A 13258-nucleotide genomic window follows, 5' to 3' on the forward strand; every position below is an offset into this window, starting at 1 on the left:
AATCTTTTCCCTTAAAGAAGGTTTTCTTTCAACTTATAGAATTTATCTCAAGAAAAATAGAAAGCTGTTCCCTTTCTGTTATAAAATCACTGTAATATTACCATATTCCTAAGAAACAAAATTCAAGATTTTAACATTTTGTTTTATATGGCTTGAGAATTTATTTCCCCACTATTAAGAGTAGTATTTCTTACCTTTTAAAACCCATGACCGGGTTTCCCTTGTGGCGCAGTGGTTGCGAGTCTGCCTGCCGATGCAGGGGACATGGGTTCGTGCCCTGGTCCAGGAAGATCCCACATGCCGCGGAGCAGCTGGGCCCGTGAGCCATGGCCGCTGAGCCTGCGCGTCCGGAGCCTGTGCTCCGCAACAGGAGAGGCCACAACAGTGAGAGGCCCGTGTACTGCAAAAAAAATAAATAAATAAAAAATAAATAAAACCCATGACCCCTTTTGATTTATAAAAAAATCTATGTTCTCCTTTAACATTGTTCATATTTTTAAAATAAATTCATTTCTGTGTTTAAAACAAAAATTAAAGGACATGTTATTTGTACCTTTTTCTTTTTTTTTAACACAATTTTTCTTACTTTCCTCTTGTTTAGGCGTAGATTTATAACCCTTCCTCCATGAGAAAGAATATCCCTTCCTTCTCCTTTGCTGAAATTCTACTAATTAGAGATTGAAGTCATTACAGTTATGGCTTTCAGTTGAGTAAAACCTGGGATATTATCACTTTCTGTTTAGATGAGATCTGGTCACACAAAAGTTTAACAAATGAGGTATTAAAGGCATTACATTTCTCTAATGATTTGACCCTAGTTTGCTTTTTCTTTTGGGATGAAATCATATATGTATTAAATACATTATGTACATTGACACTGTTAAAATCCCATAAAGACAAGACATTTCATTTTAAAACTAAAACAGATATAAGCTGGTAAAACAAAAAAACAGTTCATCTTTCACAATTGTGAATCAGTTTCACGTCACATTGGTTGTGCTCTTGGGAGGAGAGCAAAACAAATGCAGGGAAGATAGCTCCTGTGAGCTTTAGTTATTGCCTGCTGTAATTCTGCAGTACTAGTTATCTACGTCATGTAGTATGAAAACTTAGCTTTTGAGGCTCTGTGTATGAGTTACACGTGAGTGCATTGAGCATCAAGTTCTGACCTTTAAATTTTTTTTTCTTTTGACATTCTAGATCGGGGCAGGGAGGAAAGCTGTGTCAGAGTTGGACAGTTTTGCGTCTGATTGTGTCCCCTATATGTGTTTTCTCTCCTTTTCCCATTCTAGAGTGTGACTCTAAAATAAAGTGTGTTGTATTACACCAGAATAGAGCAGTATTAGTGGAGTGGTGGTAAATTGGTATAAGTGAAGTTTTTCATTTCCCTTTTTATTCATTACTTCTGCAATAAGATTCTATACTTGCTTTAGCTTTGTCTGTTAAGTTGGTTACAGTGGTTGGTAAAATAAGTGAAAACAGGTGTGACCTTAATTAAAGGCATAAACAATCACATCTGTTTTGGAGAAGTGCTACTTTCATTTTTGTTAAATAGAAATGGAGTTTATAGTTTTTATAATTATTTAGTTTTCTAACATCTTTCTGTCTCACTCGGCAGCAGGGCACAATAAGGTGTTCTTACCAGTAAATGTGGGGCTTAGAGTCCTATTTCTCTTTTTTAGTTTGAAAACCAGGACAGGAAGAGCAGGGTCTGAGAAGGTAAAGATTTTGCTTAAATAATTGACTAGGCAATACATGTAGTGGAGCTATTTCAGGATAAATTGGGTCCTAGCTCTACATGATTATTTTCCTTAATTCTAAAATTCAGTGTTTCACTTTACTTATTTATTTGCATTATTGAGATAGATCCAGAAGAGTTGAGTTTTCCTTTAAGCTGATTACATATATACAGATAGTTGGTTGCGAAAGTATTTATTTGATATTCCAGTTTGCCCTATTTAAAGTGATTGTGTGTTAACAGTTATGTAAATGTTCCCCATTAAAGCAGGTTAGATGTTATCATAACTTCTTGACTGGCTAAGCTAGGTTTTATCATTTTTTAATGTAACCCTAATTCTAAAAAAAGTTGTGTTTTAGTTAATTGCACATGGCTGCTATAAAGTGTTTAATGCGTTGGGCACTATAGTAACCATGTTTTAAGTACAGCAGAAGTGGCTCCACGTGCTGGCTTTTGCAAGGAATTATAAAAGTCATTGTGTAAACGTATCCTGACTTGGTGCAGCATGTCCATTTTGAAAAGCCACGTGCAGATTTGAGATTTTGAGATTGGAGCTCACGTAGAAAGATTGAGGTAGCAAAATATTTTTAAAATTATTCTCTGATGGCCTCAATGATAATGCTTTAAGAGTACATAAAGTTTTGAATCCCCCCTCTTTTTTAAATAGACTGTGAAGACTGCTGAGAGACACTTGCAGTCCAGTCACATAAGTGTAATAAAGAAATATTGGTCCTCATGGAAGAAGAGCAAGATTTACCAGAGCAACCAGTAAGTATTTCCTTTAACAATTTAAAGTTGATTGTAGAAAAGCTAATCTTAAGAGATGTTAAATATTATTCAGTTGTACTACAGATTCTAAATCAGAAATAAAATTAAGGAAAGGACTCCTTAATACTTTCCTTCTAAGAAACGATGTTCTGTGTTCCTAAATTCATATTTTGCTAACTTAATGCCAAGGACTTGCTTAGAAAATTCAGCATTACAAAATAAATATTGTCTTTAGAAGTGTCATTTAAAAAAAGCAATGGCTACTCTTACAGTTTTTAGAAAATAAAAGAGGACATCTATTTACCAAACAGTATATACCATTTCTGCCAGAAAATCTAGTTTTATCATTACCTAAATTTCCCTGACTTAATTTTTTTTAAAGTAGTAGTAGTAGTTGAAGAAAGTATAATTTGACCACTAGCTAATTCTTAAAAATAGATAAGACCCATGAGAATAGGTTGAATTCTTAATTTCTTTTAAATATTTAACATAAATAAATAAAATCATTTTAAATGTCCCCAAGTGATACAGATTTATTGCCTTGCCATGGCTTTTTTGTTTTTTCCTAAGTGTTTTTTTGACCCTTAGCATTTAAAAAAGGAAGGTAATAGTAATCATTCTATTAAGATACTTTTGTGTTAAAGAATCTTTTCCTTTTGGCTTGACCTTCTTTTTCTGAAATTAGATAAATACTGATTCAATTTGCTGTTCAATTTGCTCTCCTGAATGAGCCTCTTGCATTTTATATTAAGAGAGAATATAGAGTGGTACATGTTTACCTCCCTATGAAAATCCAACCTAAAAAACTTTGAATTTTGAAAGCAGATAATAGGGTATGTTTTTCATGTTCTAGATGTATTCTTTACATCAGTGATACATTTTTAATATTTTACTTTATGTTGAGACATACTGGTGCATACTGGTGATTCTTTTGCTATTAGTCTTTTAGCCCCTCACTTAAGTATAAAACTAGGAAGACATAAGCAGTTGGTAAAAGGACCTTTTGAAACATTTAAAATGTCATCCCATATCCCTGGTGGAACATTAATAATCAGGGAAATGGTAGGGTTAAAAATCATCCTCAGCGGTGTATCTGAGATATACACTATAAGAACAAATAGCTGCATTAGAGACACTAAATGTACCAAAGAAGATTCTGTCATTGAGTTTTTAATATAGTAAGACAAAGGTCTAGTCATAGTTTCAAAAGACTTATGTAAGTGTTGACATACTGTTGAAATGAGTATTGTTGTTAGTCACTCCTTACCTATTTAAGGTAATGAGAATTGTGAAGCTGACCTGCTGGTGAGTCATTTTTTCCTCTCTGCTTCATTTGTTTGCTGTTCTGTTCAGTATCTATAATGTGCAAAATCTGATTGTTACTTCAGAGAGAGTTAAGAAATTAAAGTGCTTTAAAAACAAATTTTCTGGGAATTCCCTGGTAGTCCAGTCACTAGGACTCTGTGCTTCCACTGCCAGGGACCTGGGTTCGATCCCTGGTTGGGAACTGAGATCCCACAAGCCAAGTGATGTGGCCAAAAAATTAAAAAAAGAAATTGTTTTTTAAATACTAAAAAAAAATTTTTTTTTAAACCCACAAATTTTCTGCTGACTATAAATCGTGATGGTCATGAGGCATCTTTTTTTTTTTAATTGATTTGTACCTGGGTCTTAATTTATAAATTTATAAAGGTGATTGAGTGACTACATGAAGAGGTCAGTGCCATTGAAAAAAAGAAGAAAAAAAAAAGTTTGGACTTCCTTGGTGGCACACTGCTTAAGAATCCGCCTGCCACTGCAGGGGACACTGGTTCGAGCCCTGGTCTGGGAAGCTCCCACGTGCCGCAGAGCAACTAAGCCTGTGTGCCACAACTACTGAGTCTGTGTGCTACGACTCCTGAAGCCTGGGAGCCTAGAGCCTGTGCTCTGCTACAAGAGAAGCCACCACAATGAGAAGCCCGCGCACCACAACGAAGAGTAGCCCCTGCTCGCCGCAACTAGAGAAAGCTCATGTGCAACAACGAAGATGTAACGCAGCCAAATAAATAAATAAATTTATTTTTTAAAAAAACTTCATGTTACATTTCTCTTAGAGATGAGAGATGTAGCAGACCACACAGGGTCACAGGGGTAAGCACCAGTGTCATTCAGGAGGCAGAGATGCATAGGGGAATTGTAAGAGAATGCATAGGCTACAGCCTTAATTGAGGTTTCCACAGGCAAGGTGAAGCAACGTAACATAGGGTAATTGTTTATTTAGGATTGGCTAGTTTGAATAATTCCAGAGGGTTTTGGGGTATAGAAGCTATCACTAGGTATCTGGCACTGGGTTGATTTCACAGCAGGGGAATATAGTTCAGAGTATGGTTCAGAATATAGGCTCTAGATTGCAGGGGAGACGTAAGCAACTTTGGCTCTTAGTTTGGCACTGTGATTAGTGGGTGCCGAACAGACAAATATAGAGTCTAAGAAAATATAGAGCATTTATTAACTGTTAAAAATAATTAGAATAAGAAGAGTAAATGTCAGATGTTGAGGAGTAAAGCTAATTTTCACAGGCTGTAGTAGAAATCTAAAACTTGAGTGGAAAGAATGGTCCTGTTCCAAGTTGATGATGATAAAGCCATGATTTAAAAAAAAATTATTTTATTGAGGTATAGTTTATGAGGTATATACGTTATGTTAGTTTCTGGTATACAGCAAAGTGATTCAGTTATACGTATATATAATAATTTGCATCTTCTGATCCCAGACTCCCAATCCATCCCTCCCCAACCCCCTCCCCCTTGGCAGCCACAAGTCTGTTCTCTATGTCTGAGTCTGTTTCTGTTTCATAGATAAGTTTAGTTGCATTGTGTTTTAGATTCCACATATAAGTGATATCATATGGCATTTGTCTCTCTTTTCCAACTTACTTCACTTAGTGTGGTATCTTTAGGTCCATCCATGTTGCTGCAAATGGCATTATTTCATTCTTTTTTATGGCTGAGTAGTATTCCATTATATATACACACACACACCCCATATCTTCTTTATCCATTCATCTGTCGATGGACATTTAGGTTGTTTCCATATCTTGAATAAAGCCAAGATTTTTAACCCTGCTGTTTACTTGTGTATAAAGAGAGATGTTGCTGATGAGCATTACTATTGGAGTTATTTTAATCACATTGTCTCTTCCTTATTGAGTTATCCCTTTCTTGTTTCTGTACTACTTGCTAGCTCTATCTCAAGATTGTTCCAGTCATTGTTCACAATACAACATAAATCCTAGCCTCAGGTTCTCTTTCACTTTCCCCTATTGCCAGTCAGTCCTCAATCCTCTGCAGTCAGAAATGGTTCTCTCTGTGGTCATCGCTTACCTTGAAATCACTCCATCTTTTTACCCTAGTCTTCATCTTTCTCAGCTACTCTGAAGCAGCTCATATTATTGTCCAAACTAGAACTCTTTTGTAGAGTGAAAGGAGGCTCTAACCAAACTCGGTTTTAGGATAGGAGGTATAAATTAACACCGTTCCTGGCAAACTGGAAGCCCTTAAAAAACTCCTTTATAGCTATCAGGGTGCTCTTTGAGCTCAAGTTTTAAAAGGACATATATACATAGGAAAAATTTTTAGAAGAATATACACAAAACTTAATACTGAAATCATGGAGGTTTGGGGGCAGAATAAGGTCTTTTATATTTTATTTTATACATATCTGTATGGTTTGGGTTTCTAAAAATATGAGCATATGTGCCTTTTGTATTTAAATATTAAAAATAAATTAGTAATACTGTAGACAAAAGAGGTGGTACATGATTACAACCACAGTGTACTCTAGGCTAAAACATGGAAAAGGAGTGAAGCTTGGGAAATATTCTTGAGAGCAATGAAAAGGACCCTAAAATTTGTGTTTTTGTCTTGGAGAATAAAAGGATGGAATAAGTGGCTAAGAGAGAACGACTGTACTCAACCCCTAATTTCTTTTTGTCTTATCGATAAAGGAGAGTAATCTTTGGCTTCCCTGGTGGCACAGTGGTTGAGAGTCCGCCTGCCGATGCAGGGGACGGGTTCGTGCCCCGGTCTGGGAAGATCCCACATGCTGCGGAGCGGCTGGGCCCGTGAGCCATGGCCGCCGAGCCTGCGCGTCCGGAGCCTGTGCTCCGCAACAGGAGAGGCCACAACAATGAGAGGCTCGCGTACCGCAAAAAAAAAAAAAAGGGTAATTTTCAAACTACAAAGGATACCATATCAATTAAAAATGTTTTATTTCCACATTTATAAGCAGGTACCTAAGTTATTTCAAATGAGTTCTAATTCTCTAGACTCCCCCCAGTAAAAAGACTGGGTTTGGTGCTCCTTCTTTGTGTTCCATAGAACCTTGAACTTCTATCAGAATCATTATTTCACTGTTTTATTTATTACTTTTTAAAAATTTTATTTATTTTTGGCTGCGTTGGGTCTTCGTTGCTGCGTGTGGGCTTTCTCTAGTTGTGGCGAGCAGGGGCTACTCTTCCTTGCATGCGGTGGCTGCTCTTGTTGTGGAGCACAGGCTCTAGGTGCACGGGCTTCAGTAGTTATGGCACGCGGGCTCAGCAGTTGTGGCTCACGGGCTTAGTTGCTCCGCGGCATGTGGGATCTTCCTGGACCAGGGCTCGAACCTGTGTCCCCTGCATTGGTAGGCGGATTCTTAACCCCTGTGCCACAGGGAAGTCCCTGTTTCATTGTTTTAGAAATTATCTATTTCTTTTCAACCAGACTATTACTTCCTTGAGGTCAAGGACTGTATTTTGTTTATCATTATATTCCCTTTCAGGGGGGCTTGGTAGAGAACAGTCAGTTGAATGAATGATAGCGTGAATATGAACTAGAATTCTCACTGTAGGCATTTAACATTGGAGAATGAATCTGCAGTGTATTTTTCTCTCACATTAGTCTCATGTGGATTGACAGCTTTCCTGGGCCAGTCTTCCATGAAGGCTTCTTTCATCTTGTGATGCTATTATCTTCAACTGTGGCCTCCATGGTTGCCAAAGAAACGGAAGAGAGGATTGGAGAATCACATGAGATGTTTTTAAGGGGTAGTTGTAGAAGTGGCTTATGTGGATGGCTCCAACCTGACAGCAAGGGGGTCTGGAAAATGCCATCAATCTGTGTCTTAGTCTATTCTGGCTACTGTAACAAAATGCTATAGAATTGGTGGTTCATAAACAATAGAAATTGATTTCTCACAGTTCTGGGGGCTGGGAAGTCCAAAATCAAGGCGCCAGCAGATTTGGTGTATGGTAAGGGCCTGCTACCTGGTTCATAGACTGCCATCTTTTTGCTGTGACCTCACATGGTGGAAAGGGAAAAGGAGGTCTCTTTCTTTTTTTAATTTATTTTTTAATTTTTTTGCTGCACGACTTGCGGGATCTTAGTTCCCCTGACCAGGGATTGAACCTGGGCCCCCGGCAGTGAACCTCCTAACCACTGGACTGCCAGGGAATTCCCAGGAGGCCTCTAATCCCATTCATGAGGGCTCCACCCTCATGACCTAATCACCCCAAAAGCCCCACCTCCAAATTTCATCATATTGGGGATAAAATTTCAAAATATGAATTTTGGAGGAAGACACAGACGTTCAGTCTATAGCATCCTGTGTGCCCAGGAACAGGAAAAAGACCACTGAATATTTATAAGTGAATCTACAATAATCTTCTCTTTGGTTCACCTGTTTCATTTTTCACATCTAAAGAACAATATGTAACTCCTTACCCCACACATTCCTCTTAAGAGAAACAGCCCCAGCTTCCATCAGTTGCTACATCCACATCAAATCCAGGATCTGATGCCCACTAGTTTCTACTAGGTCCAGATGTGACTTCTTTTGGACGGGTACCTGTGAACTTAAAAGACATGTTTTTTGCCTCCCATCGCAAGTCACACCCCACATGCAATGGTGGAGCAGGCAGTTGTCTCTGCCACGGGTATTTACCTTTCTAGTTTCTAGTGAAATGCTTACTCTCACTTTCTACATACTCATTTCCTTATGTCAAGTTCTGGAAGTAAAATTAATAATTAGATGACTGTGGGCTTCCCTGGTGGCGCAGTGGTTGAGAGTCCCCCTGCCGATGCAGGGGACACGGGTTCGTGCCCCAGTCCGGGAGGATCCCACATGCCGCAGAGCGGCTGGACCCGTGAGCCATGGCTGCTGAGCCTGCGCATCCGGATCCCGTGTTCCGCAACGGGAGAGGCCACAACAGTGAGAGGCCTGTGTACCGCCAAAAAAAAAGACTGTTGGTAAGCACAATCAAAGAAAATAGCATTAAATGTTTTTTGTGTATAATTTCATCCAGGTTATGATCAAGCCCTTTTCCCTTCTAGAATATAGAGTATGACTTTCTAGTAAAGAGAATGATATGCTTTGTTTGACAGTGGTGGATAAATTCTGACAAAAACATCTTCCTTTTTATAGGCTTCATGCAGACTTCTGTTGGATTTATTATTCCCAAGATTATAGTTTACCAAGCCCTAGTATGATTTAGCCTCTTGTTAAAACTTAGGAGGCACTATAGTTATATACTTGAAAGTCATCTCAGAATAGTTCTGGAATGACATTTGAGATGCATAATATAATTTTCTTATCTAGAAAGTGGTATTTCTTAATCTTGTCTTTGAAATTTTGGAAATTCAGCTTTGTTTTTGCTGCTTTTGGTGGTAACATTAAAATTTAACAATGTCTTTGTCTTTCATAAACACCTCTCTCTCATTCGCTCTCTCCCTTACCACCCGCCCCACTACCACCACCAATTTCATCTTCACAGCAGGCCTGTGAAATAGTCATAGTTTTCTTTTACAGTTGAGAAAACAGATGTAGAGAAGTAGACATACAGTGAATTAACTCTCAGAACTGAGCCTTGTACCTGGATATTCTGAATTTGTGTATTGGGTTATATGTATTCCTTTGCTCTGTTATATTTAAAGCATGATTTTTTTTTTTTTTTTTTAAGCAGAGACACAAGTAGAACTCTGATTCATGAATTTGCCAGTGGTTCTTCCTTTTTGTGTAACCTTTAGTCATAACATGCCCGTAAGATTGTCATTTTTTTAAATGACAACTTTATTGAGATACAATTCACATCCATTTTAAAGTATACAATTTGATGGTTTTTAGTATATTCACAGAGTTTTGCAACTATCACCAGAGTCAATTATAGAACATTTTCATCACTCCAAAAAGAAATTCTGTACCCATTAGCAGTCACCCTCAATTCCCTCCCTCCCACAGTCCTAGGCAACTACTAATCTACTTTCCTATTGACCTATATGTGGATATTGCATATAAATGGATTCATAAAATATGTGGTCCTTTGTGACTGGCTTCTTTCACTTAGCATAATCTTTTCAAGATTCATCTGTGTTAGCATGTATAAGTACTTCATTCCCTTTTACTGCTGAATGTTTCATTGTATGGATTTATTTTATCATTCATCATTTTATTTATCATTATTGTATTTATCCGTTCATCTGTTCATGGACACTGGGGTTGTTTCCACTTTTTGGCTATTTTGAATAATGCTGTTAGGAACATTCATGTCCAAGTTTTTGTGTGGACATAAGTTTTCATTTCTCTTGGTTATATAGTCAGGAGTGGAATTTCTGGATTATATGTAATAGTAACTCTATGTTTAACCTTTGGAGGAACTGCTAGACTGTTTTCCAAACTAACTGCACTATTTTACATTCTGTCAGTTTCTGGATTGTATTGTTTGAACCCATCCTTTTGTAATCCAGTGAAATCTGTCTGTATCCTTTTAGTTTACCTGCCTCTAGTGCCAAGGTTTCCTATCCCTGACTTACAGGAGGACATAATTGCCCAAATCAAGGCTAACAATGGGCCGTGAAAGGTACAAAATTAGTTGATAACATATTTTCCTCCCCCAGATGTTTTTGTTTGGTAGATATGTCTTTAAGTACATTTTCTCCATTTCTATTTATGAGTACATACTCTTTGTACCGAGTTGGCACTGTAGTAAATAGAAAGTAAAAAAGCGTAGTTCTTACTTGAAAGGCCATTATGGTATATTTTAAAATTTTGCTCCAGGGCTTTTTTTTTCAGTTCTCTAGCTAAGTTTGTTACTCTGTGGTGCTAATAAAATGAAGACTGATAAATTAGATTCCTCAGTGCTCTAGTTTTCTTTATATGGATTACTGTTAGGAGACCATAGACTGTTTTAAAATTATTTCTTTGATCGCAAAGAGGGTCTTTGGGTGAGCTAAGCATAGATTCATCACCACTATTGGAAAATTACAGTATTATCTGACCTTATGTAAATACTGTCATCTTCAGGTGGGAGGGACAGCACATTTATATTATAGCAAGATCCTGTATTTTGTCATTTGTGAAATGACATAAATAGATAAACTAGGAAGTTTAAGTAGATAAACTAGAAAGTTGAATTTTTCTTATCTTTAGCCTTGCAGTTTCCAGTCAAAACGTGTTTTCCAGCGTTACTCCATCAGCGCATTTTTCTCCTATGCCTTTCAGTGAGTTTATGTCATACATTTGTAATACAATTAAATTCTCTTGTCACAGTATGTATACCATCCTGGAATTCCTTGACCTCCTGGTTGGTTTTGGTATCTTTTATCATACAGAAGTTTTGAATTTTGTAAAATCAGTCTGTTTTCTCCTTTATGGCTTTTGAATTTAATATCATGCTTAGTAAGGGTTTATCTACCTCAAACTTCTTTGTTTTTTTCTTTTTTCTTCATATGCTTCTATAATTTTGTTTCTAAATTTAGAGGTTTTTTTAAAAATTTATTTTTAGCTGTGTTGGGTCTTCATTGGTGTGCTCAGGCTTTTTCTAGTTGCAGAGAGTGGGGGCTACTCTTCTTTGTGACGCGCAGGCTTCTTGTTGCGGCAGCTTCTCTTGTGGAGCACGGGCTCTAGGCACGTGGGCTTCAGTAGTTGTGGTGCACAGATCTCAGTAGTTGTGGCTCGTGGGCTCAGTAGTTGTGGCTCTCAGGCTTAGTTGCTCTGCAGCATATGGGATCTTCCCGGACCAGAGCTCGCACCCATGTCCCCTGCATTGGCAGGCGGATTCTTAACCACTGCGCCACCAGGGAAGTCCTGGCAGGTGGATTCTTAACCGCTGCACCACCAGGGAAGTCCCTAGAGGGTTCTTTTTTAATGCCCCTTTTTTCTTTACCTTTATTGGTACCTTTGAAAATTTAGGCAGCATTATATAATGAGTTGATATGCCATAAGCAAATAACCAAGAGTATTTGGTTTTATTTATTTTGTCATGTTTTCTCATGAGGAGTGGCTGTCCATGAGAAATTGTATGGGCCTTGTATTTAACTTGTCTTTATTATTTACCTTGTCTGAATTGTTAAATTTAATCATATTAAATAGCTATATTCCCACCAGATATGTTTATTTAAAATTGTTTAGCAAAGTTGCTGCCTCTGTGAGTTCTTACTCTTTGTAGTGGTTGGCAGTACTCTTTGTCAGCTTGAAATACTTTAAGTGTTCATAATTTGTATGGCTAAGCACACTAAGCATACTTCTGCTATAACTAGTAATTCTAATCAGAAAACTCTAAAATCAGATTCTTTGTCATATAAAAAAACCGGGAAACTTAGTAGTATTAACCATTGATCTTTCATTTATGGATTCTTAAACTGTTTCAATGAAAATGCTTTTACCTTAGAAGGAATTAGAGAAGGTGAAAATATGGGGAAAAAACAGTATAATGTGAAGAATATTTTTTAGATTACTGGTAACCTGATTAGAATTTATTTTTATATTTGGCATGTAAGTAATTTGAATATAAAGATATTTCTGTTAAATAAATGATTAGATGATAGTGAGATTGCCATACTTACTGTTTGAGAATAAAACTGTGTGTCTGGTAAAATTTTAAACTAACCAGTTTGTATCCAAGTTTGGATACCTTATCCTGGTAAACATTCTGTGTTGAGTAAAAATCCTGGTAAACCTTTTATTTACCTTGAATCTGAAAAATACTTTTTTCATTTAAAAAAAGAGAGAGGCTCATGTGAAAAACAAGTACATCTCTAACTCTAAAATATAATAGGGATTAATAAAATAAATCTAAGGGAACCAAAAGGAAAGTTACCCTGTAATTTATTAGTTAATATTAGGCTGCCACTTGAGTAGCTAGATGATTTTAAAAACAGATCAAGACATTGATGCTTTTGTATAATTGTTTTACAGGTGAAAAAAGCCAAGATGCAGGAATCAGGAGAGCAAACTTTAAGGTATACAGAGTTGAATTTCTTTTTAGTGACCTACTTATAATTGTTTTTACATGCTGATTAGTATATGGGCATGATTTGTGTTGACTACCCTCTTTTTGGTTTTTAGCATCAGTCTTTACGTTTTGAAATTATTTGGTTTAAGGTGAAGATTTTCCTCTAAAAGTTTGTCCTTGAAACACATAGGTGCTGATTTTTTTCATTTATTCATTATTTATTCAACAATATATACCAATCGCATGGTATCTCTCAGGTCCTGTGATATGTGGAAGAGACACAATGGTGAATATTCTTCAGTCAGATGTACTGTATACTTAATAGGGAAGACAGAAATAAGGAAAATCCAAGGGGTTAATCATTAATTACCAAATGGATATGGGACACCTTAGTCATTAGCTTGGCTCTCCTTGTAGAAAAGAGGCAGCTTCTTTGCATGTCATGCTCTGGCTTCCACAACACCATGATTTTCAGTTGTCCACAGTTCTTACCTTCTGTTGTTTGTCTA

At 37.0% G+C, this 13258-nt stretch overlaps 1 protein-coding gene across 17 annotated transcripts in view; it reads left to right on the forward strand.

Annotated features, from left to right (window-relative positions):
• EYA3 (EYA transcriptional coactivator and phosphatase 3) overlaps positions 1 to 13258 on the forward strand; it is a 139928-nt gene that overhangs the window by 69446 nt on the left and 57224 nt on the right. For 10 of the 17 annotated variants that reach the window (XM_089897898.1, XM_089897912.1, XM_089897921.1 and 7 more), the window contains 2 exons: positions 2406 to 2506; positions 12713 to 12756. In XM_089897898.1, the coding sequence (XP_089754024.1) occupies positions 2474 to 2506; positions 12713 to 12756 (77 nt within the window). In that variant the 5' untranslated portion in view covers positions 2406 to 2473. Of the gene's footprint in view, positions 1 to 2405; positions 2507 to 12712; positions 12757 to 13258 lie in introns of those variants that run through there. The other 7 variants (XM_089897967.1, XM_022551995.2, XM_022551996.2 and 4 more) reach the window with 2 other exon arrangements.

The sequence above is a fragment of the Delphinapterus leucas genome, chromosome 1 (genome assembly GCF_059928025.1).
Source record: "Delphinapterus leucas isolate spDelLeu-1000000601 "Yukka" chromosome 1, BTC_Dleu_Yukka2, whole genome shotgun sequence".
Classification (NCBI taxonomy): Eukaryota; Metazoa; Chordata; class Mammalia; order Artiodactyla; family Monodontidae; genus Delphinapterus; species Delphinapterus leucas.